The sequence below is a fragment of the Meleagris gallopavo genome, chromosome 1 (assembly GCF_000146605.3).
Source record: "Meleagris gallopavo isolate NT-WF06-2002-E0010 breed Aviagen turkey brand Nicholas breeding stock chromosome 1, Turkey_5.1, whole genome shotgun sequence".
NCBI lineage: Eukaryota > Metazoa > Chordata > Aves > Galliformes > Phasianidae > Meleagris > Meleagris gallopavo.
This window is the reverse complement of record NC_015011.2, coordinates 161,068,783-161,096,375: the sequence shown is the minus strand read 5'-3', so window position 1 is coordinate 161,096,375 and position 27,593 is coordinate 161,068,783. Positions and strand designations below refer to the sequence as shown.

General features: G+C 37.5%; 1 protein-coding gene across 1 annotated transcript in view; it reads left to right on the top strand.

The window, feature by feature from the left end:
* RNASEH2B (ribonuclease H2 subunit B) overlaps positions 1 to 22,208 on the top strand; it is a 39,232-nt gene extending 17,024 nt beyond the window's left edge. Inside the window, exons 4-11 of the mRNA XM_010728789.2 lie at positions 2,530 to 2,606; positions 5,020 to 5,140; positions 9,159 to 9,223; positions 9,796 to 9,901; positions 13,798 to 13,876; positions 14,844 to 14,886; positions 19,542 to 19,622; positions 21,522 to 22,208. Of these exons, the coding sequence (XP_010727091.1) occupies positions 2,530 to 2,606; positions 5,020 to 5,140; positions 9,159 to 9,223; positions 9,796 to 9,901; positions 13,798 to 13,876; positions 14,844 to 14,886; positions 19,542 to 19,622; positions 21,522 to 21,629 (680 nt within the window). The 3' untranslated portion in view covers positions 21,630 to 22,208. The remainder of the gene's footprint in view (positions 1 to 2,529; positions 2,607 to 5,019; positions 5,141 to 9,158; positions 9,224 to 9,795; positions 9,902 to 13,797; positions 13,877 to 14,843; positions 14,887 to 19,541; positions 19,623 to 21,521) is intronic.
* The last annotated feature ends 5,385 nt before the right edge of the window (positions 22,209 to 27,593 follow it).

Genomic DNA, 27,593 nt, shown 5'->3' with positions numbered 1-27,593 from the left:
CACGATATACTGGTTGTCAAATGGAAGAAAAATGGATTTGATGGATGGACCACTTGCTGGATAAGAAATCGCTTGGATGGTTGCACTCTTGAGAGTTACAGTCAATGTCTCAATGTCCAAGTGGAGATGGTGACAAGTGGCATTCCTCAGGGATCAGTGCTGGGACTGGTGGTTCTGAACATCTTTGTAGGCAGCATGGACAGTGGGATCAAGTGTAATCTCAGCACCTTTGCAGATGACACCAAGCTGAGTGGTGCAGTTGACATGCTAGAGGAAAAGGATGCCATCCAGAGGGTCCAGGAAAGGCTTGAGAGGTGGGCCCATGCCAGCCTCATGTAGTGCAACAAGGCCAAGTGCAAGGTCCTGCATCTGGGTCAGGGCAGTCCCAAACACAGATACAGGCTGGGTGGAGAATGACTTGACAGCGGCCCTGAGGAGAAGGATTTGGGGGTGTCAGTTGATGAAAGGCTCAACATGGGCCAGCAATGTGCATTTGCAGCCTAGAAGGTGAAGTGTATTCTGGGTTGCATCAAGAGAAGCATGACCAGCAGGTCGAGGAAGGTGATTCTGCCCCTCTACTCTGCTCTTGTGAGATCCCATCTGTAGTACTGTGTGCAGTTCTGGGGCCCTCAACACAAGAAGGACATGGAGCTGTTGGAGCAGGTCCAGAGGAGGGCCACAAAGATGACCAGAGGGCTGGAGCACCTCCCCTACAAGGACAGGCTGAGAGAGCTGGGGCTGTTCAGCCTGGAGAACAGAAGACTCTGGGGAAAGTTTATAGAGGCCTTCAGGTACCTGAAGGGCACCTACAGCAAAGCTGGGAAGGGACTTTTTAGAAGGGCATGGAGCAACAGAACAAGGAGGAATGGTTTTAAAGTGGAAGAGGGTACATTTGGACAAAATATAAAGAAGAAATTCTTTACTATGAGGGTAGTGAGAGAGTGAAACAGGTTGCCTGGTGAGGTTGTGGGTGCCCCCTCCCTGGAAGCATTCAAAGCTAGGCTGGATGGGGCTTTGGGCAGTCTGGTCTGGAAGAAGGTGTCTCTGCTTTTAGCAGGAAGGTTGGAACTAGATGACCAGATCTTAAAGGTCCTTTCCAACCCAAACCATTTCATGATTCTCTGAGGTCTTCATACGTCTACAGTGAGTCAGAACTCCATAGTACAAATTAAAATACTTTTTCCTGGAGGTACAGATGAAAGCTTTTAAATGGAAGCCTTAAGAAAGGAGCTAGCATTTTTTTTTCTCTCCAGTCTTATTATCAAAACTTGCAGGTTTGTGAACAAGTAGTCTTGGTACTTTCTTTGCTAATAGCTGTGGATTTGGGATTAAGAGTTATTTTTGTCTGATTGTCAGGGAAATATATTCCCTTGGGGCCTGCGTAGTATTCTTCCAGGGACCTGGCAGTGCCATACTTGGAGAAATATTTTGACCCTGAATGCCTTGGTTTTACTTGCTTGGGCTGATCTGTATCATTATGATGCCTTATATTTGTTTTCTTTCATTTGATTCACACTGAGCACTAGAGCCATGTTTCGCGGCTGGTACTTCGAGGCGTAGATTTTGTGTACCGAATTTCAGAAGGAAGACAGCAGAGTACAGTGTAAGAGCTCACTCTGCTCCAGCCTACATGTCATTTAGTATCCTTGAGGCTTGTCAGAAAGTGTATAAGTAGTCTTATAACAAATAGCCATGTCTTCAATACTCCCTCTGGACAGAAAAATTGAAATTAGTTTAGAAATAAATGTGAATTGGATCCCCAAGCTAATTTGGCTATACAGATGTAGAGACTGCAGGCATTGCATGATCTCAGTTTTACAGACAGATTGTCAACTTTGACCAGGCAGCTTTGTTGCCACCCTGTCTTTTGTTAGTTTTAAGGCTGTTCCAGTAGAATTTTCTTTCTTTAATTATCTTAATCATGTGAATTGAAACAGAAAAAATTAAATTTATTTGCTTTCGGTTTGCTAATTAATGTCAAGTTGTTATTAATTATTTTATCTAATTAGTGAAAATCCTTAATGTTACATTGTTTCAAATTAGCTATGATTGTGCAGAAAGCACAAGTAAGCTGTCATTCTGAAATGGTGGTGTAATTTTGAATAAAACACTTGGTGATATATTATCTGAACTGACGTTGCCTTGCCCAATGTTTGGGGCAGAGTGTGCTGGATATTTATCTAGTGCCTCAAAACAAGGTTCTACTACACTCAAAGCTGCCGATGGAGGGCAGCTTTAATTTTGTTGTTTGTCATATATCACTGAGAAAGGGCAAACATAGTGCTTCAAGTCAGAAGCAACAGAGCTTGTGCTTTCATTTGGCAGAGTTGAGAACTGAGCTCCCTGTATTTTTAATATAAAATCACAAACAGTGTTCCTGCCCATTTTAGTGAAATACTGGAATGCTTAATGTGGAAAAAAAAATCCTCTCTTCTTGCCTACACTCCTGAAAGCATCCTAAAAAAAATGATCCAGTGGTAGTTCTGTGCCTAGTAGTACTAACGACACTTTTATATATCTGTCTCTTAGATGGGCGCCTGCTCTTTGTTACACCGATGGACCCCTTATTTCTGATACTTTATTACCTCATAAAGGCAGACAAAGAGGTAAGCCTGCTTAACTTTTTCATTGATATCCTCAGGAGAAAACATTATTTCTGTTACTGCGTTAATGTTATGAAGAGGGACTTCCGTACTGTGGGAAATTTAGTTTGCATTTAAAGCAGAGATGTTCACCCTATCCGTATCTTTGTTTTCATCCTTTTTATTTTTGAGACCAGTAAAGTATATTCCATGAATCAGCTTGGAATTTGAACAAAATGTAATCCCCTCGTTGTAAGAGAAGCAGAGAATCTTTTGTCCTTTTCCAGAACTGTTGAATTTAAAATGGTAGATGTCATCATAGTAAAAAAACTGGTGCCCATCCTGAGGGGTGGGTGATTCACTTTGAGAAAGAGGGGAAAAAAGAAAGATGAGTTTGGATGCTGCAGAAGAGGAAGAAGAAACTTTCCTGTGGTAGTTTGATCTTGAAAGGAAACATTGCCTTTTCAGAAATAGTATTTGTAGAGATGATGTATTGCTGAATAGCAAAGGGGTGAACAAGTACGCAAAAGATGGATAATACATTAATGGGTTAATCAATTTATTGTGGGTGTTGCAAAACCTTACTTAAATTTCATAACTATATCAAAAGACATAAACAGTGTTGTTTTATAGTTTGTTATCTGCCTTTGAAAAAATGACAAAGCAAAAAATCCATATTTTTTATTTCATGGAGGCACTGATTTTGTTTCATGCATCCTAAGAGGTTTTTCTTCCATTAAGGTGGCTTGCTGTTTTCTGTTTTGGGTTACAAGTGGAGAATGCAGGAAAAACTCTTCTATACTGAAGAAATAAAGTTCCACTAGACATTTGTATTAGTAACCTATTGTTCTAGAATTGTTTCTAAATTATTTATGGTATAGGGTATACCAAGATGTTCAGTTTTTCTGTGATCCATTCCTGCTTCAGGGTGGCCCATCAGAAGTCACTTCACAGTTATAGTACTTCCATTTCTCTAGGTTTGAATTCAGCATCCCTTTGAAAACTTGATATCAAACTTAATTAGAGAATCAGTATATTTCTGTCTGTCATAAGTGCTAAGGTAAACTGAATAAAGGATGACCTTTCCTATGCACAGAAACTGCAGCAATAGTCCTGTACTGCCCTTTTCTTCTTAAGTACGTTGTTTCCTAAGTGTGACACGGTGCCAGATAAGTGTGTAGAGCTGTTACGAGTTGCTCATTAAAAGCAAATGCATTCCTGCGGTGTCCTGCCTAAATTACTTTACTCTTGAGTAAAGGGAAGTCTTGAGGCTTGTGTGGCAGCAGATTTGTTTTCGGGCTTGAACTAATAAGTGTTAAAATACTCACTGGGTTCTGTAGAGTTATTATTATAGTTCTTTGCACCATCCTTTCATTTTGAAAGTGCAGTCCAGGGTTGCTGAAGTCCCTGTGAGCAGAGCCATCTCCCGTCCAGTAGACCTTAGCTTAGGCTCTGTGTTGCTTCACAAGGTGAATGTAGCTGTCTTGCTAATGTAAGTTATCCACAGGAAGCTGCTTATTTCAGCTTTGTTTTTGCCTCTCATGTTTTGCCATTGTAATTGTGTGCCTTTTTAATTGGAAGAAATGAAAATGCATTCTTTTTTTTTTAATCTTATTTTACGATATATGGTTATTTTTATTAAGGCTCTGTCTGCCTAATAAGAGGATTAATTAATAATGAAAGCGTTTTACCCAAGTGCCTTTTTTTTGTGCTAGCCGATGTAATGATTTCAGCTTTGGCTCCTGACACCATGCACTCCCAAAGGATGGAGAGCTCACTGAGTCTTTGTACTGATGCGCTAAAGGATCTTTCCAAGGGGAAGGCTGCCAGTTGTGCCAAACTGTGCTGAGTGATTATGCATTGTTTGGCAACAGCAAGATTTGTTTGATGATTCTGTCATGTGTAGGGCTATTTAAGTGCTGCCAAAATCGCTTTATATGCATACTGTGGCCAAACTGAAATTGACTTTGCAGAGGTGAAAGGTTAATACTATGTTCCAGAAGCTGCCCTGCTCCTTTGAGATTTATCTTTATGGAGGGAAAAGCAAAATTTGAATGGGAGTTATGACACTGGATTTAATCCAACAGGTTTTGGTCTCAGACACTATTGGCACATATTGACTGCTGTGTCTTATGTCATCTTCCAAAAAAGTTTTGCTGTACTTCACATTAGTCTATCCCATGTAGTTTTAAATTTGGATTCTTATGTGCAGTCGTAGAATAGTTCAGCATTTAGCAGATATTTACTGGTATGAAATAAATATTTATAGTTTACTTTGTAATCAGTTTCTAAATGTCATGTGATACCATTCAAAGTAAATCTTCTTTAAGTCCTTTATTTTAAAGCTGTGGCAACTGCATGGATCTGCATTTCTATATATGCATATGTGTCTTAACAATATAATAATGCTCTTATCATCCCTTTGATGTATTTTCAGCAGCAAGGAAAGTTCCAGCCACTGGATCAAGTTGTACTAGATTCAGAGTACCCGTATTGCCCATTGCTGCTGAAGTGTGAAGGAGTCAAACGATCCATATGTCATATAACAGAAGAAAAAGGTGAAAAAAGTGCAGGGGAGGGAGTGGGAAAAGGCTGGGTTTATCTGTGCTTTCATTACAATATAGATTTCAGTACTGTTTTTTGCTTTCCAAACAAATCAAGGTATGCAAGATGAAGCTGTACTTTCAAAGCAGAAGTTTAGGCTTAGAAGTCATTGTTGCAGTATTGTGAATCAGGTGTAACTGCTGTAACTGAAACAGTTGTGCAGTCTTCCTGCAAAGTGACATAAAAATGAAGAACTCATCAGAGTTGGCTTCCTAGATGTTACTGTCTTCCACTAACAAGTAATATGCCAGACTTCTTTATTGTTGCATAGAACGTCATTGTGGCTGTGAGCTTTTCCTGAAGGATTTAGTTGCAGAAGCTCAAGTATTTCCTGTATGATGTGATATATATACAGTTAACATGGAGTTCTTACTTCTCTAAAAGAATCAGTTTGAATTGTGGCAGGACTGGTTTCCATTGAAAATGATAACCAAACAGCAGAAAATCTAGGCAGTGCGACAGTATGTTTTGCTGGGACTGAGGTAGTTGGAATTATGTGCTGTCCTTGGATTTTCAAAAGAAACTGAGAAAAGCATTAACTTACATTTGGTATTGGTGGGAATAGGCAACTCTTTTCCTAGGGTGAGTTGTGATTTTTGAGAAGACTTCCTTAACACAGGTGCATCTGAACTACAGAACCTCTATTGCCTTCCCACAGAGTGATAAATGCTTCCAATAGAAATTAGCATTAAACTTTGAAGCAGTTTCTGTCCCCCTGCAGCTTATCTAATGCTGACTAAGGTGCTGTGAGTGAGAGAGAAGATACTAAAATTCTGCCCACCTGTCTGGGAAGGTGAAAAATGCTGTCAGATTCTCTTGACTGTCAAACTAGAGCTCTGAATAGGAATATAGGGCAAGGTGAGATCATTTTTCTGAAAGGCCACTTCCTCCAAGCAGCAGTACTGTCTTTGGGCAGTATTTGTGTTTTCTTTTTAACAACAAAAGAATATATATGTATATTTAAAGTATTTGCCATAGACAATATATAAGATGTGGGACTTGTTCTTAGAATTTCTTTAATTTCTTAGAATGCTGAAGCTGTGGTTATGCAATAGACACATTAGGGCTTGCCCACTTGTTGTGCACAAGATCACCTTTCTGTACAATCCCCCTCTATGTGTTTCATTTTCACATCTCTTTTACTGCTTGTAAAAAATACCAATATTATGACTAATATACTCTTTTCCAGTGCTAAGACTTGTCCCCTACGTGCCCTTTCTTATTTAAAGAGCAGGGCTTTAGGGTAAGAAGTATCTGTCATGTTCTGTCTTCTGCAACTCTGTTCTGTTTGGTAGAAGCTAACAACATAATTATTTCACTTTCAATTTAATTTAAAGGCTCTTAACATCTGTATAACAAGTTCTTACCCTAGAGCACTCACAGTTTACACTTAATGAGTTAGTAGAAAGTCCACCTTCCCTGGCCTCACTGTCAAAGGGCACTGAAAATTCATTTTGCTGGATTAAATTCCCATTTACCTGCTTCAGTAGTTGGGGAAAGAGTGTGTTACGGCTCACTAAGTCTGGGTTGGACAGGTTGTTTGCTAATAAATTCAAAGATTGGATAAAGTGTATGACAGAGAGGGTTTGAGAAAAGGTTATGAACTCCAGTGCCAAAGTGTTACTCTTTGTTTCATTTTGCAAGGCAAAAACTGCACTGTGATCTTGTCTGATGTGATTAACATGAAGAGCCAAGAAAACTTACCTGATTAGAATAACTAAGTAATATTGCCAAGCTTGTATTCCCAGAAGGTAGGAAAAAGGGGCCGTATGAGTTTCTGAGTTATGGAAAACACTGAGAAAATGGATGTTAAAATGTGCTTTAGGCAGTTTGCTCAACAATACATCGGGGAAACTTCCAAGTCTACATAGCGATTACTCGATCGCTGAACATATTATTTAATTGTAGAACCACTTATATTCCATCTGTATTTCTCAAACCCAATCTTTCCAGATGTCTCAGACCAGTTTTATAGGCACCAGACACATTAGGGGGAAAAAAGGCTTTCCAATATATACTCATATTATCAAACATAGTCGCTAACTCTCACCAATATCAAATGTGCATCACATGTTAAATCCACGTTCCAATATTGAATCCTTTTGTCAGCAGTTTGTGACTTTCATAACTCACTTTAATTCTTCAGAGGTCTCAGATACTGTCAGTTCTAGAGTTTAATAGTCAAAACTGTCAAGCACACAAAATATTTTCAAACAAAGTGATCCCTGAAGGATTCAGCATAATTATTTTTCACATCTTTTAATGAAAATGGCTTCACAGTTCTACGTTTCCTTTCCCTAACTGAGTCACTCTGAATCATACTGTTGTGGGGGAGTCTGCCTGGGAATCCAGACTGGAATTACTTTTCAGCATGGGTTGGGGGATGGTGACAGGAGGACGTCCCTTCCTCGAACTTTTTCAGATAAGAGAGGAATCCATGAATCGTACTCACTGTACTTGGACCCAAACCATGTTAGCTCTTTGAGAAGCAGGTTCAAGAATCCAGAGTGTCTCCCCCATTTTCTGCTTCTTCTCTTTCAGATCTTGTAAGTCACTGCAGCCAGCAATGTCACACCTAATTACTTTACCTGCAACTCATCAACTTCATGAAGTAAAGTGTATATTAGCCCTTTTTTCCTTCTTACTCAGAAAAAAATTTTGTTTTACTCTTCTACAGCTAGTGAGATGGATTTAAACTTTATCTTGAAGACAGCTTTCCCTGACCTCTCTGTACCCCCTACCATGCATACATAAAGAATGCATAATAGTTAGATTTTTGTATGCAGTTTGAAAGAGCCAAGATAAACCCCAAAGAAAGAAATGCTGAAACAATCATAAATAACATGTTGTTGTTTGCGAGGGGAAAAGGAAACTCCATGAACTGAGTGTTGAAATATGATAGTGAGTCAGTAAATGACATGAAACAGATGTATATATTTATGGGAATGGTATACAGGAGATTAAAAGCTATTGAAATACCTGCTAAAGAACAAGTTTCAAACATTGCGGACTCTGAAATCTCCCGTGTAATCTGATTAGGCATTTTTTTCCATTTCTAAACTGAAGCTCTGTGAAGTAATACTCAATAATTTTTATCCTAAGATTTCGATCAGCCCATGTAATTTTCTCTCTCCTTTGCCTCAGCATCCTGAATTCACATATCTGTAGCTAACTGATCACACATGAATAGCGAAATGTTCATGGTACCCTAGTTGTCACAGGGGATAAAGTTTCTGAAATTCTTATATCATCGAGTTAATTTATGCTGCACAATAAATCAAAAATGAATCTTGTACTTCCTCCCACTAGGAGTATGCTTCGCTGTTTTAATTCTATTTTCTTCTGACACTATATTATGTCACATAAAAAGGGAATAGAGGTAAAACTTCAGTTAGAGTTGCCTTGTGAAATGAGAGGAGAGGGAATTATAGGAAAAGAGATTATTGAAAGGGCAGATAGTTTATCTTCCTAACCAACCCTCTCTCCTGGCCCCCTACTAAGTGCTGGAATTCATAAACTATTAGTTTAACATACTGTGTAGTGGGGTTTGGTGTGGTTTTGTGGGATTTTTTTTTTTTAAACAGTCATAGAAGCAACATTTTATGTTGCAAACTGTGCAATTAAAATGACTGTTCCAGTGACATGGGGCAGTGAAAATTTGGCAAACAAGAGGGCTTGAGAAAAGTCTTACTGAATTCAGGCAGCAAGAGATTACACATATATAAATAAAATATGTACTTTGCTGGATTAGAGCCTAATTAAGGATTGTTAGGTTGTTCAGACTCATATCAGTTCAGTCTGTTTATTTTTTCATGTTTCCAGTATTTTTGAAACTTTTTGCCCTGATATCAAACATGTGCTAGTTGCAAATTAACTTCCAAACTCTGTCTACAACTCTGAAGATTCTAAGTGTATTGAAAATGCAGTCCAAACCAGTTGTGACTTTGTTCCCCTTATTTGGTTTTATCTCAGAGATTGGCAGTCAGAAATTTCACAAGTACAGCCAAGAGAAGACACTGAAGTGGTTAAAGAAGAAGGTATTTTGTTTCTCTTTTATTTTCAGAATTATTTTACGTTTAAAATCAAAGTGCATATTGGCTTGTTCATATCTGTGTTTTGAGCCATGTGGCATCCCTCAATTGAATCTAGGGGAAATGTACTTTGCAGCGAATGCCTGAGTTTTTATGTTCAAGCAGTACCTGTTAGTGTTGTTGAAAATTTCTTTGTCTGGCAGTGTTCTGTGTTAGATACGGTATAACAGCGCTCGGTAATCCATCTTTGCAGTTCATCTGAGCTCAGGGATTCTCTGTTCTCCTAACAGGTATATTTCTCACCTGTATAATGGTGGCTGTTCCTTCTGAATAGCTCTGCTCATCTCAGGGTGCTGCAAAATTGGTGCTGTGTTACCAAGGCAACATGCTCAAAACGTGCTAGCTTCTTTGCGTTTTTGAGCTCATATGCTAGTCATTACAAATGCATATTAAATTTCACCACAGTCCATAACTTGAGTGTTTTATATGCTTGAAACAAAATTACAAGAGCTTTGTCACTGCATTAACTTGTGCATAACAACGCTGATATAGACATTTCATTCTGTGGTTTCCTCCAGGTCAATCAAACAGTGAAAGCACTTAAAAGCAACAATATATGTGTAGGCGAAAGGATATATTCAGCTACATTTGTCAGCGGTAAACAAATCACCGATGCTGAAGAAGGTAAGGAAACTAACCATTTAAGCACTGTAATAAATTCAATTTTTGTGAAGTAGCATGCCTGTAGTTAAAACACAGCATCTGAAACGTACTGAAAGTGGCCTCTGCAGTGAATGTATTCCTTACACAGAAAGATTCAGACATGTTGTGACTGAGTCTGTTGACTTTTCTGAGGTGGTATCGTCATCAGGGCCATTGCATTTAACTGTAGGACTCAGCTGGGATTGTTTTAGCTTCTTAACCTGCAGAAAAGTTGTTTTCTCATTGGAATATATGCTGAAGTGTTTTGCGGAACTGAGACCGCACTTGTGTAATAGGGCACATGCATTTAATATGTATGAGTATCCACACAATAAAAGTCTCTATACTAGAAAAGACTGTTTTTATTAGCATGCAAATGCTGCTGATATGGTTGTCCTTAAAGGGATCATAGGGAAGACATAGTCAAAGAGGAAACATTAGGTGTAGAATGCACACAAGTGCACTTATTCAGGGGAAAAACTTCACTAATATATATATTAAATATCTCTGAAAGTGGCTGCGCCTGTACCAGAAAGCCTGAAGTGGTCTTGTTTGATTCTAATCACCTTTTTTGCTGGTGAGGGCTGCGTCCTGATTGTCACTTACATATGAAGTCATGTAGACAAACCTAAAAATGATCTGTGGGAAATAAATTGTTTGAAAGTTAATGAAAATTAAAAAAGGTTCTGAACAAAATGAACAAAATCAAATCATTTCTGATTACTACTAAGACATTCAGATGTCTGCATGCTATTGAAAAATAAGGAAAAACAAAGCAATTTGCTGACGAAGTGGAAAAGAAATTACCAAATAATGATATCAAAGGAAACAGCATAAATGAGATTTAAGCGGCAGCTAGACAGTTTTATAGAACAGAGATTGTAATACATGGTTTTTAAAAAGAGGCAATGCTGTAAAACTTGTAAGTTACTTAAACTTCACAGTAGCTTTTTATTTTTTTTCCTCCCTCTACTTTAATGAAATGGAAAGCTGTCCTGTCCTGACAGTGACAATCTTGACTATACCTAAATACTTTATCTCTGAAATTTGTTACCAAACTGCTAATCTGCACTGTTTTTTCTACCTTCCTGCTTGCTTGTGGAAGCATGCATATACTTGTCTTTTTAGATAAGTAGATCTAAAAGAGCAGCAATTAAGTTGGGAATACTGAAGTTTAAAAATAGGTAAGTTTTGGAGGAAGTTCCACTGTATGTAGCAAGATGAATGACAGGAAGTCAAACAGACCTTACTCAACACTTATTTTTAATAAGCATCATTTTCTTGCCTTATCTTTCACTGTCATGACAGTGCAGCTTATATCTGTAGAGAATTACTTGTGTAGGAGTACTGTGAAATTTCAGTACCTTACAAATAGATTAATATTATAGTTAGCTTTTACACATGTCACAGGGCAAAAACCTAAGTGTATATAATAAGTCCAAGGAGGAAAGAAGGGAAAGTTTAAGATGCGAAACTTTAGTATTTCATTGGGAAGACAAAGAAGGTAGGTGCACAAATATTCCTGGTGTTTGTCATGAAACATGTTAATAATGAATCAAGACTAAGTTCCAGTACCTGGAAGGCAAACAGTGATTGGGGTCAAGTGAAACTTCAGCTAGTTTGCTGATGATATCTAGCTGAGTGGTGCAGTTGATACGGCAGAAGGAAGGGATGCCATTCAGAGACACCTTGATAAACTCTAAAAGTGGGCCTGCATGTAGGTAATAAGGTTCAACAAAGCAAAGTACAAGGTTTTGCACTTGGTTTGGGGTAATCCCAGGTATGTATACAGAGTGGGAGAGGAAACTCCTTGAGAACAACCCTGCTGAGAAAGATTTAGAGGTCTTGGTAGATGAAGAACTTAGTGTGACCCAGCAGTGTGCACTTGCAGCCCAGAATGCCAACAACATCCTAGACTGCATCAGAAGAGGGGTGGCCAGCAGGGTGAGGGAAGTATTTGTCCTTCTCCACTCTGCCCTCATGAGACTCCATCTGCAGTAGTGCATCCAGGTCTGGGACTGACAGTACAGGAGGGATGTAGAGCTGTTGGAGTGTATCCAGAGGAGGGCCATGAAGATGGTCAGAGGTCTGGAGCACCTCTATGATGAAGACAGGCTGAAGGAGCTGGGCTTGTTCAGTCTGTTGAAGAGAAGGCTGTAGGGAGACCTCATTATGGCATTCCTGTATTTAATGGGAGGTTATAAACAGGAGGGAAATCAACTTTTTACATGGGTAGATAGTGACAGGACAAAGGGGAATGGTTTTAAACTAAGAGAGGGAAGATTTAGGTTAGATTTCAGGGTGAAGTTTTTCATTGAGAGGGTGGTGAGGTACTGGAACAGGTAACCCAGAGAAACTGTGGATTCCCCATCCCTGGTGGTATTCAAGGCCAGGTTGGATGGGGCTCTGGGCAACCTGATCTATTGCTTGATCTTGCGGTTGGCAACTCTGCCTATGGCACAGAGGTTGGAACTTGATGATCCGTTGAGGTCCCTTCCAACCCAAGCTATTCTATTAATCTAAAGGAAGACAGTGAAGATTGCTTGAAGGCAGAAATACATTTTCTATTTTATATTTGGTTATAATAGTAAGTAGTTGACTTGTCCTTGCCATTCAGTGTTACAGTGCTAAGAGTGAAGTGATGGGAATAATTTTCTTAGGAGATAAATTGGGCATATTAAATGCAGAGGTGACATTGTCTTGGATTGGAATTGTTTCTTCTTCTCTTCTGACCCTGTAGAAAACTTAGGGAGTGACAAAGACTTGATGAATAAAGACAGTGGAGGAAGGAGAAGTGCAGACAGAAGATTCTGTGAATTTGATGACAGTCTGATTGAAATGCATATGCTGATGTCAGTTTGTTAACGCTCTCAGCTTCAATGCCAATTTGTACTAGGCTTTTTTGATTTGTTTTTAAAAAAAAAAAAAAAGGAAACTCTCTCTGACACCTTAAAAATAGTTCTTTACCACTGAGGCAAGTTTACCATGCGCTTCTGAACTCTCTTAAGTGTGTCATATGAGCAGATAGAACTGGCATGCTGTATGTGGAAGTCAGAGGTGAGATTTTAGTTTCATGTCTCTCTGGCAAATGCTTCCTGTGTGTGGATAAAGTTACTCCCTAGCAGCCTCGACAACAGTAAGTTTAGAAGATCCAGCCCATGATCAGTCAGTGCTAGTGTAGAACGTGACTGGAAAAGATCTGGTTTAGAACTTCATGTTTTAAAAGAGTCACCTTTTCCTTTTTCTCAGAAAGACATTTATAGCAGGAGTGCCCTGTACTGAGAACAGCTTCTAGTAGTTCTTATTTCCACAGATAATTATCCTGTCTTGCCAGTGATGTTTAGATAGGCCTTGGCATTTTCCATAAAGTACTGAAATTAAGTACAAGACTTTGAAATAGACTCATTGTCTCATCTAATTGTTTTCAGTTGAAGCCAGAAAATGTACTTTAGTACTGAAGCGCTTGCCAAATAATTGTAAGATCCAGATGCTTTAAAATTAATGATTGCATGTTCTGTTGAGTCAGCTTTTTACTTTTGCAGGTTTTTAAAATTTAATTTCTTCGGAAAAATACATGATATCTGGTGTTCTCAGAAAGTGAACAGTTTTTGTTAAGTGCATGCAGCAGATATTAATAACATGTGCTGACAAAGTGAGTGTAGTAAGTCTTTACTTTTTAAATAAACCTACAAGTGTCATATAACATAAACTACTCAACACAAAGAACCATCACATGTATCCATTAGAAGTCTCTTACTATTAGTTCAACCTTATGATTTATGGTAGTGCATACATCATGACTAAGGCAGCATGACTATATATAATGTTAATGCTCTTTTTTTTTCTTCTCCTTTCTTTTTTCTGTCCTGTTGCTGAAGACTATGTACGGTATGCCCATGGGTTAATATCAGAATATATTACTGAAGAGCTGAGCAAGGAGCTGTCAAAATACCTAGGGTAAGCATTGTTTCAGCTAGCTGCTAGCCACGTGTGGCATGTATTAATGTCCTTTTGGTCATTTCTGTTGAATATTTATATCTGGTCATCAAAATTACGGTGAATAACACAATCCAACCACTTCAATTCTGTGATTCTGTTTAAATGTGATATTTTCAAATGTACATTGTGCCTTCTGTGATTCTAAGGACGTGGGCTGGAGGAGAGATGTAATAATATCTAAATCTCCTACATCTGTTATCACAGTTGCATCTGAAAAGCTCAAGCAATTTATGCAATTCTAGAGGGGAATAAAAGGAAACTCAAAGAGTTAAAGCACTTTGTCCATAATTGTGGAGCATGAATAATGATGCCTGGAAATACAGTCCTCATCCCCAGTGCTCTTTCCTTTTTCCTAATCATTCAGTGCTACTGGGATTTGAGTCCACATATCTAACCTGTGCTAACTGATACTTCTTATCTATTCTTATCTATCAGGTGAGTCAGTGTCCTCGTACTGGTGTTCTTAATCAGCAGCAGTTTGCTTGGAGCGTGTCTGAGACTCTGCGTTTTCCCCTCCATTCAGATTTGTTTAGTGCATTCTCTTATTGTGGCCTATAGAAAAAATGTGCAGTTCACACCTCAGAGGCCCCGTATCTTAACATTGTTATAGTTATGTGTTAGTGCTGTTATTGTGTTATGTGCTTTATGATATCATCTTACTAAAAAAACCCAAAGTTTTCAAAAGTAAGGTGGGATTCTCCTGTTTTGGCTGCCCAGACTAAGAAATTTTAAGAGCCCATGTTTCTGGCTCTGTTTTAGTTACCTAAGTGAGAAATACAGACAGGGTCCATGAGCCACTTTTTTGTAAACATATGTGTGTGTGAGCAACTGACACACAAAGCAACCACTGTTGGGGAGGAGTTAAACTTGAGGTTGTGCCATCCAGCTGTCTAAATTTATAATGTGAAGTCTTTTTGTTCTCCAGTCTTCCAGAACATACAGTCCCAGCACCAGAGCCACCATTGAAGGTAAGAGAAAGATATTGACAGATATAGTATGTTGTAACCTAATCTCTCTGAATTATTATTAAAACTGAACTAAGCCAAGCACTGGGTACAATACAATATGTAAAGTAAATTGGCCTTGTAAAAACCCAGTCTGAAATAGCACAAGAACATTATCATGTACTTTTATCTTGTGCAATATTAGTTAAGCAATATTTTGGTTGGTTTTCCAATTTTATTTTTTTTTTAAAGGGGGAGGAGAAGAGAGAGACTTATTTTATGGTTTTGGTCAGCAGTCTTTTCTTATGTGTTTTGCTCATTTAGTTTTATTGAGGTTGATGGGACAATATGACCTCATAGGTTTCCTTTTGTATGTAATTTATGAGGACCCTGAAGGGGACCTCCTGGGTCACAGATTCCCAGACAACCATGTTGGATAATCTCTCGTACACTGACCGTTCTCCACTGTAGGATTCATTAGGATTTTTATTTCCATTACTTCTCTTGGAATTCTGTTCTGTAACCTCATTCCTCTGATGCTCAGAAACCTTCCTGTAAATTCTACCTGGAATTTATTCATAGCCAATTTATTCCCCCGTGGTTTTGTGCTAACATTGTGTTCTTTTTTTTCATTGAAATGGCTCTTTTCCCTCCATAACCATTAGTTCTCTCTGTGTGTAAAGGGAAAATGCATATCCTTTCTCTTTTCGTTTTGTGAATCTAAGCTCGATTGTGGAAGATGGGTTCTCCATTTTCTCATAATTGTAGTAACATTTCTTTACACCTGTTCCAAGATTGCTTGAAGACAGGTGACCGAAGTCATATCACTTTTCATGATAACATCTTTATCAGTACAATACGGTGGCATTAATCCTTTCTGGTCTTAACTGGAAGTACTGTATCTCATTATATTTTAGAATCCCATTTGCCACTCTTACTGTGTGATGTGGCGGGTAGTTATGCTGTAAACAGTTAAGACACACAGATCTTTTTTTCTCCAATGCAACCCTTAGTGGATCAGCATTCAGTTTATATGTGAAATTCATGCAGCCAGCTGGTAGGTAGGTACATGACCTTGTACTCCTGGACGTTTCATCCATTTATAACATTTCAAGTCTTGAAGGTTCTTTGGCTTTTCCTTCACAGTGTTGCAAGTTCTTTAGGTAGCCATAACGGTACCCAGTAGTGTACATTCAGTAAATGTTAGCATGCTTTTATCTTTAATAATGATCATTTTGAGTTTATATTGTACATGGCACTCCATTGGTAATATTCACCAATTCCTGTGGCATCCCTTTCTGCATTATTTGTCTTTGTTTCCCTTTCACACAGATTCTTACCTACCTTAAAATCCTCATGTAATCTTCATTTTATATCATTTCAGTTACATCAGAGGTCAAATCCTCTGGCAATCTCTTATGTTTACTGTCGCCAGAAAATGTATTATCTTTGTGGAGGGAAAAAAAGGCATTACCCACATTTAGTTTTCACTTAGTTTATGTCTTTAATTATTCTTCCTTCTTTCGCTTTTTCCCCTTTTCTACTCTTCTGAGTCGTACTATTACTACTTTTCTTCTCTTAACATATGATGGATATTTTGCTGTTCTGTAGAATATAGTCCCTATCTAGTAGAATAGTTGCCAGGGTTTACTTTCTGGACTTGGGATTTTTGAAGCATTCTCCCAACAGTGTCAGTGTATTGAGTTTTACTTCTGTCCTGAACAGAAAGATTTTTTTTTTTCTGTTCATGTTTAACCTCTTCATCATTTTTGAAAACAAAGAGGCAAAGGATTTAATCTGTTTTAGAGTTAGACATAGATTAGTTTTAGTATCTATTCATGTGTAGCAGCCATACTTTTTTGATTCCATTTTTCCTTCTGTGGCTAAAACACCTTTTGCTGTTTGTTTTAATTTCCTTCCCAAGGTCTAACTCAGTTTGACCTTTTGGCAGTTCTCACTTTATTCCTGTATTACCTGACAATAAAACAAATGTGTTTTTTTTCTTGTTTGTTTTTTTTCCCATTCATTGTAGAATTTTGCTTACTCCTAATATCTTTTAATTTGAGGAGGGTTGGGAAATGTGTGCATCGGTACAAGTGTTTGTAGGGGTAATATTCATTTGGTTTAGTCTGACAAACTCTTTTCTTCAAGATTTCTCACTTTGAGATGGAACATCCAAAATCACTCCATCTTTTTCTTTTGCATCCAAAATGTCTTCCTCGCATATCAAGCCTTTTGCTTTGGCTTTGAGAAATAGCACAAATGATTTGCACAGTTTGCCCTCCTGGAATCCTGAGCCCCACTTTCGGGTTTCTTTGTCATTTAATTTGAATTGAGGCACTCTGTATACTGAATATTCTGTATACTAAAACTAGATTTCTTACTGCAGTGACCTTTCCTGCAAAGTCCCTGCTACTTACCGAAACAAAGTCTAAAATAACTTCATTTCTGGCTGGTTCAGTGACTGCTTTGTTAAGCAGTATGTCAGCTAGCACATGTAGGAATAATTGGGCCCTACTGTTATTAATAGCATTTGTTCTCCAACGTGTATCTGTGGATAGAAGTTATTTCCATGTGGTTGGACAGTTGTTCTGGCTGCACAGTTACTTGGCCCTTTGATTCTGTTAAGAATTATCTTTACACATTGTAAGAAATATTAAGCACGCATCATGAGCCAACTGATATTCATTAGCTGTATAAGGATGTTACAACAACTATATTAAACTACACGTGATGTACATTACATATTGTGTGTGAATAGCTTTTATTCCATTGGGATAGTTCTTAGAATCTATTTTTAAAAACTGTTGTATTTCAGCAGTTGGGTTACAGAGGAAACGAGGCTTAGAACTGTTCAGTTGTTGGGCAGTGAAATCTTGCTGAGGATCCCATGAATTTCCGGAGCAGGATTTGCATGATGCATCTATCTTTGCAATTTAAGGAGCTTAAAATTTTCCTTTATTTCACAACCTCAGAGGAGTGTGATTTGTACACTGAAATCTTTAGTGCATTTTTGACCATTTTTACTTGCACTGAAATTTCTCCCTATGAGAGCAAGGTGTCTTGGCAGTCGTAGTATACAATTACTGCAAATAAAGTAGAGTATAGCATGTATTTTCTAATATAGTAAAGTAGTTGCACATTTGGAAATGATGTTAAGATAAATTAGCAAGGAAGGAGAAATTTGGAAGCTTCAATGCTTGACAGAAGAAGCTATGACAGATTCTGTCTCTTTTAGTACCAAAGTAAGCTGGATGCAGTCTGGACATTGTGATTTAATGATTAAATCAAAATTATTTGTAATCTGTATTGTAATCAAGAGTATGCCATTGATCTTGTGTTGTAATCTTCATACTGTCCAGTTTGTCAGCACAGGGAATCTGGCCATTGGCTGCAGATAAGAGAGCTTACAAATATTGTATGCTCTACGACAGCTGAAGAGCAAATCCTTTGCTGAAATGCAAACATTTTATAATAAGTTTTAAAAATTTGTTTATCAGATTCCAAAAAGAGGAGAATAGTCGTTATTCATTAGACTGTCATTTGAAAATGTAATCACAGCTCAGTAAACAGCCTCCCAGAGAGTCTGATCCAGATACTGTTGAAATCAAAAGAGAAGGCTGCTGTTGGATCTGGTTCTAAGAGTGAGAAATCTAAGCTGCAGACCTGCTTTCAGTGCCAGAGAAAGAGAGAAAGCAGGGTGGGGAGTGGGGATCACAAGCTCCGTAAACAAAATGAATAAAACAGGATCTTAAAATGGTACAGTACCATCCAAGTTGCTTGCAAAATCACTCTCCTTGGCACAGAAACTAGGAAGGCCACAGCTTAGATTTCACAGGATATTAAGGACAGGGTAGTAATATCAGATATATAATAATAATAAAAATAGGACATTGTAAAATACTATACACTTTTTTTCCCTTTTGGAAGCATACCAGAAAGTTTTCACCTTTAAACTAAACACACGCTTACAGTTTATGGAAAGAAATACTCATTCTTACAGCCTGATGATGTGAAGTTCTGAGAACCCTTAAGTCCTATTATTTCTGAAGCTAGAAGGCACTCAACACACGCAGAGTCAAACTTCTCAATATATTGCTGGATTCAAATGATGAAACGGTCAGCAGAACTATATGTCAGTGTTTCATTTTTTGCCAAACTGAATGAATGAATTTTAGAGGTTGTGCACAAACGGATAACAGACTAGATGGTGATCCACCTGTGCTGGCAAATAGCAATAATACTGGCTGGAGTAGCTGGTCCTTTACAGTTCTGTGAGATTGACAAGACCAGAGTCTGGGTTCACTGGCTGTTAGACACTGGCTTCCAACAGCTGCTCCATAAAGGTTCTCTAAATATTTAGACTCTGACACCACAGATAAAATCATGGAAATTAGAAACTGGATTGAAGTCATTTCTGTAAGTCATTCTTCAGAGGCTGGGAAGAAATAATAGTTCTTATGACAGTAAATGATATCTTCTGATTACTGTAGAGACTACATATCTGTAAAGAAGACAATTACAAAAAGAAATTTTCGACTTTTACTGCAGATTCCTAAGTTCATTGCCAATCCTGTTTTGGTGCTATGGTTACGTTACAAAGCCAAAGCTTTGTAACTTCCATGTGTGTACATCATAAAAGTGGTTGACAGGGCAACTTCATCACTCTAACGTTTCAGAAAAGGAAGTTATCAGATGTCCCTGTGGAAGCAGAAGAAGACTATACTAAGTTTAACAGCAGTAATCTGAAAAACAAAAAGGTAAGTAAGCCTTGCACTCGTGCATGTTCTGTTAAAACGTAGCTTAAAGCTCAGTATTAGCACAGAGTCCCTTTTTCTCTACTCCAAAACACATTAAAAGAAAAAAAGGAGGAAAAAAAAGCCTAATGGCAGATGTCTGCAGCTGCATCATCATCAGCTTTCAGGCATAACTTGACTCAGGTCTTCGTGATCCATTCTGAACTCTCCTAAACTGTTATTTATTTATTATTTATAACTGTATTTTATCAGTGAACATTCCAGTGAAACTATCAAACTTTGACACGTGTTAAGATGCTCAGCTGATATTTGCAAAGCTCTTTGAAATCAGTACATGATAAATCTTATGGCATAGTGATTCCAACTGTTATATTTCGGTTATTTGAAAAAGAGGCAAAGGTGGCAGCATGCACTTAAATTCCAAGGGTTGTGAAGACAGGCTATATTTCAACATAGAAATATTGCTTGTGCACTTATTTATGTCAGTTTAGCACAGTTAAATCAACACTGAGCTTGCTGTCTTCCAGGTCCAACACAAGTTTGGAGGCCAATTCAAATCTGAGTCCAGTGTTGCTTGCCACTGTACTATTCCTAGGAGAGCAACATAGATGTGAAAAATAGACTGTCTGTGTTTGCCAAGCTTGTGAGGCTTGCAGTGGGCTGTTTCTTGTAGTATTGAAAGAAGATGAATCCTTCTGTGGTCCACTGGGAGCAAAAAAAGTGCTGGTCTTGTGACCTTGAGGCCTTAAGGCTGACTATTCTTCATCCTTCTGCAAAGAGAACCAGATATTGACAGATAAAACCCTTTCTCCCTTCAATTTTTTTTCATATTTGGGGCACACACTAGTTTTGAAGTGAGCAGGTTGACCCCAAGTGGAGATGACAACTGGTATAAAATCTACGTTTTCCCCTTTCTCTGTTATCTACCCACTGTTTTTGAACTGAGCATAAAAGTAGACTGAGAGGAGATAATTCCTTTTAATGTTAGATATGATAATGAAATACACTGGTGAGAGATTCTGGGAAAGAAAGATAGCTCTTGGATTCATATAGTATAGTATTCTTTTCTTTTTCAAAGCATTGTTCATGTTTGTACAGCAACACGATCATACTGTAGTTGCCTATCTCCATCTTGTCCATAACCTTCTAGCTGCTCCCAAGTACTGCAGTTATGAAGTCCCGCAGTCTGAGAAATATCATAAAGAAAGGACAATGCAAAGTTTTCTTAATAGGGAAAACACCTAGAGATTTTAAACTAACATTTTTAAAATGTAAGAAAGAAATGAGGTCAGCACTGTTTAAAAATAAATAAATAAATACCTCATAAAATTTGTTTTAGGTGTAGAAGTCTGGGAAGTTGTCCCAGTGGCCTCAAAGTGCTTTGCAAATGTTGGTTACCTTCTTCATTCTCAGTTCTTCCATTTCTTTTCTCTCTATTTCACTGCACGTGAAGAATTTGATAATAAATCAGTGTGAATTATTCATCATCAGTAATGCAAGGCTGTAATTCAGCCTGCTGACAGCATAATCATGAGATTGAGTCGGAGGGTACAGTATGCATCTGTTATATTGCATGCATTATTCCTCTTAATGTACACTCAGGGATTATCCAAAAGTAAACGTTTGAGTTGGGATATCTCATTCTGCAGAAAGGAAAGATGTTTCACCTCCTTTTCCTTGTAATTGATTCTCTGTCTTTGTCTGAGGCTAAGCAATTTATGACAAGTATTTTTCTGTTTTGTAAGGTTTTTTTCTCCCTACAATTTAAAGCCTGCATAACACTATCTTAGTAAAAACGTAATTCAACTTCTTACTTGACTTCTATATTTAGGAGTTTGTACCTTATACTCCCCTCCTACGGGCATGCTTTTTAACTTGTTCTGTTCCTCATTTCACTCACAGACAAACAGCAAGATGTCTGCAGCTCAGAAGGCTCTGGCCAAAGTTGATAAGAGTGGAATGAAATCCATTTCTTCTTTTTTTAGCTCCAAACCTAAAGCATCAAAATGAACACTTGTTCTTGAAAAAGTTTTATATAGTGGTTACTTTTACATTAAGCTATCTCTTGTTATTTTTGTTGGTTTTTGTTTGTTTCGTTTTTTGTTACTAGTGTATTTGAGACATGTCTGTGTCTGTGGTGGAGTGTGATGAAGGTATCTGTGGGACTGCTGTTGTCTCAGTACCATGGAGAAATTCCAGTCTGGAATTAGCGTGTACCATACAGCGCAGCCATTTTAATTCATCTTCTAGGGCAGCCTCAGTCAAGATCACCACAGAGTTTTGTCATAGCACTCCATTCTGGCCTGGAGACTTGCCCTTTCCTGTGACAAGTGTTAAAGGAGAGGATTTTTATTCATTAGGAAGATTATTTCTTGAAACACTCTGGAGGTTTTTACTCAGTATAACACCCAAATGGGGTGGCATAATCAGATTTCTGTGCTGATCAGAATCTAAGTGCTGAAGTAAGCATCCCCATCAGTGCCAGTTCATCAAGGCAAAGATATATTGGGATTTTGGTTTTGAATATGCTGGAAACAATTGTGATAAATTTCAACATCCATGTAATGCAATAAAGTGCTTTATGTAACAGTTTGTGTTTATTGTGTTTGCTATATATTTCAGGGGTTGGGTTAGCCTTCAAGATATTTCTTGTGGGCTTTTGGTATTTTTCTGCGTGTGAATTGTAATCCTTCATGAATTACAACATTGCTGTGGGCTTCAATGATAAATCTCTTAACACATAGTAATATAGAAATATTTTATGTTTAGTTCCAAGGTGTATAGGTCCTTACGAAAATAATTAGGGAAAGATTTACTTGAAGACAAAAGTGTGCATTTGAAAAAGCCTATGTGGTGTTGGATGCAAAATTATAAATGTTGAGTATCTTAGGTAAGATTTAGGTTTATGAAGACCTGCACACAGTTGGGCTATTATTTGAACATACAACTCACTCTTGTATGTATTCTTTCCTCATTATAAAGTATTCCTGTATTATACAGAGGGATATAACTATCTACTATGATGCAACCTTTACATTTCACAGAATGAAAAAATGATGAAGTCACTAAGATCATTTGTATAGATGTAGCCAGTCCTGCAGAGCACTAAGGCTTGGTTTCTTCCAGCATTTCATGGGCTGCTCCATTACCGTGGTTGAGGTACAATGCTTTAAAGAGACAGACAATCTTAACATCATTCTTTGCTACTTTAGCTCAGGAGAGAATCTACTTGAACCCCTTGATAATACGGATTTTTAGAGAAAATCTAACTGACTGCCATTTTCCCGTTTCGGACCTACTTGCCTTTTACAGCCCTTGTGCTACAGTAGTATCTGTTAGGTTAAAGAGCTCTGTGGTGTTCTTTTTCAAACAGAAGTGAATGTAAAGCTTTGCTGTGCATTGTATGCTGTTTTGTAGTTGTTGTTTGTTGGCAGCTGTGTGCCTTTCAAAGTGTTTTTTCAAAGCTGTGCTTGTAAATAGGCAAATACGTGGAATATCTCTGATTGCAAAGATACTTATTTCACCAATGAGCCTTCTCAATGAAGCTGGAATAAGGAACAAATGTAGAGTTAATTCTCCCACTTTGTCCAAACTGAATCATCCAGGCCAAGAATGACATTCTTTAGAATAAATAAACGCTTTTCAGACATTCTGAAGAATCATTGCTATGTCTTCCTTATTTCTGGAAGACAGTTTGTAGTATTTCTCAGTAGACATCCAAACAGTAATGTGTGATTCAGATGCAGACACGTCATTGATTCTTAAGCTTAGAGAAATTCCTGTTATACCACACTGTCTTGCTCTTCAGGTGTCTTAGGCAGAGTATCAGGAGCTTTGTCAGGAGAGCTGCCTGTTTTGACATTAACTATTAGATAAGTTTGAAAAATAATAGTAAGTGTCATTGTGATAATTTTTGATGTGCACTACTTTGTGAATTTCCATCTTGCCTTTTTTTTCTACCTTACTTGTCTGGACTAGAAGTGAAAACAAACCCTGTAGCAGACGTGTTTATTTATCCGGAGGGTTTTCTTACTATGAATTGGAAAGAAGAAGGACTTAGTGAGCCCAGAATGAGCAACTGCAGTTGTGAACTTGGAAGGGTTAGGTTTTGAAAAGCATTCAACTTAGCCCAGCGGTTTATTTTGAGAATAAAATACCTTCAAAATTGGTATCAGTAGAAAAAGGGATGCACCAATGATGAAGCCTTTTGAAAAACACTATTCAAAGTGCAGGATAGTGTAATGAAAATAGAACAAATGGATGCTTATTGTCATGTTAATGGTGAAGCTTTCTGCAGTAAGCAACATCTTAAGGAATGTTTTGGAAAATGAGAGGAAAGAAACTGCATCTCTTAAGAGAAAGTCAATTCTGAGCATTGGAAAATTTTGAGAAAGGAAGCAAGCATGGGATGGGAATTTCAGCGGAAAAACATGAATGGGAGAGATTTACAGAAGAAACAAGCTGTGAAGTGGGACACATAGATAATAATATTTCTTATTCTGAATATATAAATCTGCTACTTTCAGGGTTTTTTTTAATAGTTTTGGAAATGCATCAACCTGTTCATTGACTGAACAATTTGAGAACATTTCTTCTAAGAAAAAAACCCTATTTCTCTGTCAGACTTTAGGACAGAAGGGCAGTCCTGATACAAGTGGAAGGCTTTTGTGGACTTCTGAGCTTTTCTTTTTTTCTTTCTCTAGACAGCTTTCACATCAATCTCTGCGTGTAAGAAGTAGTCTAGAGTTCTTCTGTATGTGCATGTACTGTGCTTTAGTTTGTCACATCTCAACTTCAGCTGACTGCTATACTGTAACTTAAAGCAACTGAAGTTTGATTAGTTACTGTGTCTTTGAGCAGAAATTTGTGCATGACAGAGGAACATGAGCCATTTCCAAGAGCCATTATAGCTTTCATGTGAAAACAAAACTCTTTTCCAGTTAGGAAAGAATGAAATACATTTAGTAACTTTGAAACTTTCTTAACATGTAGCTGTAAGAAGTTATGAAGAACACGTGGTGCCAAATACATAAAACAATATTTCCTACCACAATGAGGATTTAAATATAGTTACTGTGACTGGCCAGCAGTAGCACTAGGTCATCATGAAGTGCTGCTTTGCTGTTTCTTGCTTCTTAGCTTAGTTTGAGACAATATGCCAGCACCATTCAGAAATGTAGTCTTACTTTATTTCTGTTTCAGAATTAGCATGCTGTTTCTACATACTCATGAAAATATCTGATGAGTTGTGATGCTTTTATTGTAGTTGGTTTTGGATTAAGCTGCTCTTGTAGTCCCAACTCTTTTAAGGCTTCGCATTGCAAACAGACTGACATCAGTGAGCATGGAAAACTTCATATGGAAATAAAGCACTGACTTGGGGATATATCAGGGTTGGACTTGCACATCATTTTCAGTCTGAAGTAATAAAATCAGTTCTATTTGTAGAAGTGACAATTGATGATTTGATATTTTTCAGTGAAAATGATGGCACAAAATGAGGGTAGAATTTGCATTCACATCTGAAATTTAGAAGAGTTAGTGATTCTTTCAGGTGTTAATTGCATCTGGCTTCATGGCTTTTAGAGAGAAAGTAAATGCATGGATGCTTATTTGAATAGATTAATTCTTATGCCTAGGATTTTTTCTTTCTTTTTAGATGCCTGCACAAAAACATCCAAAGAAGAAATGAAAGAAGCATAAGGAGACTTGCTAATATTATTTTAACTTGCCATAATCTCAAAGCAGCTTTTAAAGGCTTTTTTAACACACTTTCTGAAAATAAAAGCTTAAAGTTAGACGTGCCCTGTTCCAAGAAAAAGCAAATCTCAGCAGATTAACATTGTTAAATATGCGGTGTGTTAAACATACAGTGCTTCAGATTTTATAGCTTATCCACTATTGGTCTATCGGGCCCTTCCAGGAAAGCACTTACAAGCATGCCTAATGTTAAGCACATGAGCAGTGATCTTAAAGTCAGCAGTGTTGTTCGTGTGGATAAGTGCTTTGCTGGACCAGGGCCTAAAGCCCTGTTAGGTGCTGAGCATCCTGATCCATATCCAGCAAAGCACTTATGTCTATGCTTATCTTGAAGTGGAAGAGCTGGTCTAACTAATATTTGTGCATTAGTGTTTGCCATAAAACCTCTCTTGGCACGGTGACTCACATGCTTAAAATTAAGCACCTGCCTATGTATTTTGCAAGATCAGACCAACAGCATCCTTGAGCAAGTCCTATATAATTACTTGATTTTGTATGAATTGTCTATTTTCTTGTTGTTTTTAACAGAGCAAATGATTTTAGTGGCCATAATTTCAAGAGTTAGAAGCTGCGTAGCAAAATGCTGTATGCAATTTTCACATTTATATTTCAAATTCTAGCCACATTCAACAAAATATTCTTTTAGACTAAAAGTCCAATTGTTCAGATTTAAAATAATCAAAAAAATGAAAAATGTTAATTTTTTATATTTTAAGGACATTTCAACTTTTTTTTCTTAAAAGTTATTTCGCTGAACTTAATCTGAATGATTTTGTCCAACGCAGAAGAGGTTACCTAGTTCTGTCTGTGTGAGCAGGCTGATTTTTGAGGTGCTAAGGCTTGGGCTAGGGGCTGTGTTCAGAGGGGCTAATGGAGAAGTAATAGTTCTATTTTTTTCTTCCTGGCGGAATGAAACCTAAACATGATTTAATCAACATGTACTTTTTTTAATGTTGAGAACAAAGCTGAAACCTATTTTAGGTAAAAACAAAAAACAAGAGACACCTCGTTATATTATTGTTATGGATGTATACAAGATATTTTCCATGGGGTGAACTTCAACCAAAATGTCAACCAGACTTCGCATAAAGCATGGAGGAAATGGATGCTAATGAGATCCTTAATGATATGCCAGATGCAGGCTGACATTTTTAACTTAAATAACTTTATCAAACTGCCTTTGGTATCTAATTTTTTTGTTATAGGACTGTTAAAGTAATGAGGGACGTGATTTTAAACATCATGTCTGTTTATTTCTATACATTTTAACTGTGAACCCAGTTCACTGTGACACCTACAGCAAGTGACCAAAATGTTCTGCAAATCTTGAATGTGTTTGAGGCACTCTAGATCAGAAATCAAGAGATGCTTTGCTTCCACAAAATTTGCCCAACTTCAGGTCAAACAAGAACATCCAGAAGAGTTTATTAGGACATTCCTGAAATCTAAAAGGTGAAGAGGCATTGGTGTATTCAATTTTCCCTTGCGTTTATGATTATGTTTGTTTCAAAATGGGAGAGAACTGAACTGTGAACCGTTTAGAAATCAAGTATGAAAGGAAATGTAATCTGAATGCTCATTTGAGAAATTTGCACTGAATTCTTTGTTACTTTCACACTTGTATAGTTCAGAAATGTTCACTGTCCCTTTTTAAGGAAAAAAAAAATGTATTTTAGTTTTCTAAGTAGTAATGCATGAATATTAAATGGGTCCAAAATGAAATCTATATTTTTCTAACTTGTATTCAAAAAGTACTTGATGTAAAAATAAGGCAATATATTTCAGAAAACTGTTGTTCCATTCTTTATTTCAGATTTTACTTTTAATTCATGTACAAATAAATAAATAAATAAATAATCTTGGAATCATTTGTTGATTATTTATTAATTTCACAGAGAAGCATGAAGAGAAATGCAGTTCCATCAGAGTACAAATTCTCCTGGCCTCTGTAAGCTCGTCAGTATTTCTCAGACTGAACTGAAGGAAAAAAATGAATCCCGAAATAGATACAAATCTAAAAATTTGATAAGACAGAATCAGTGATGCAGTTACATTAATCCTTGAGGACTTTACTGTACAGATAGTCTGGTGAAAACCCATCTGTGTGTACATGTAGTTGGTGGCCAAAGCATTTTGGCCATTTTGATTTTCACGAGTGCTTTTTTGGGGGGTTGTGTGTTTCTTTCTTGTTGGTTTTTTTGTTTTTATTTCTAA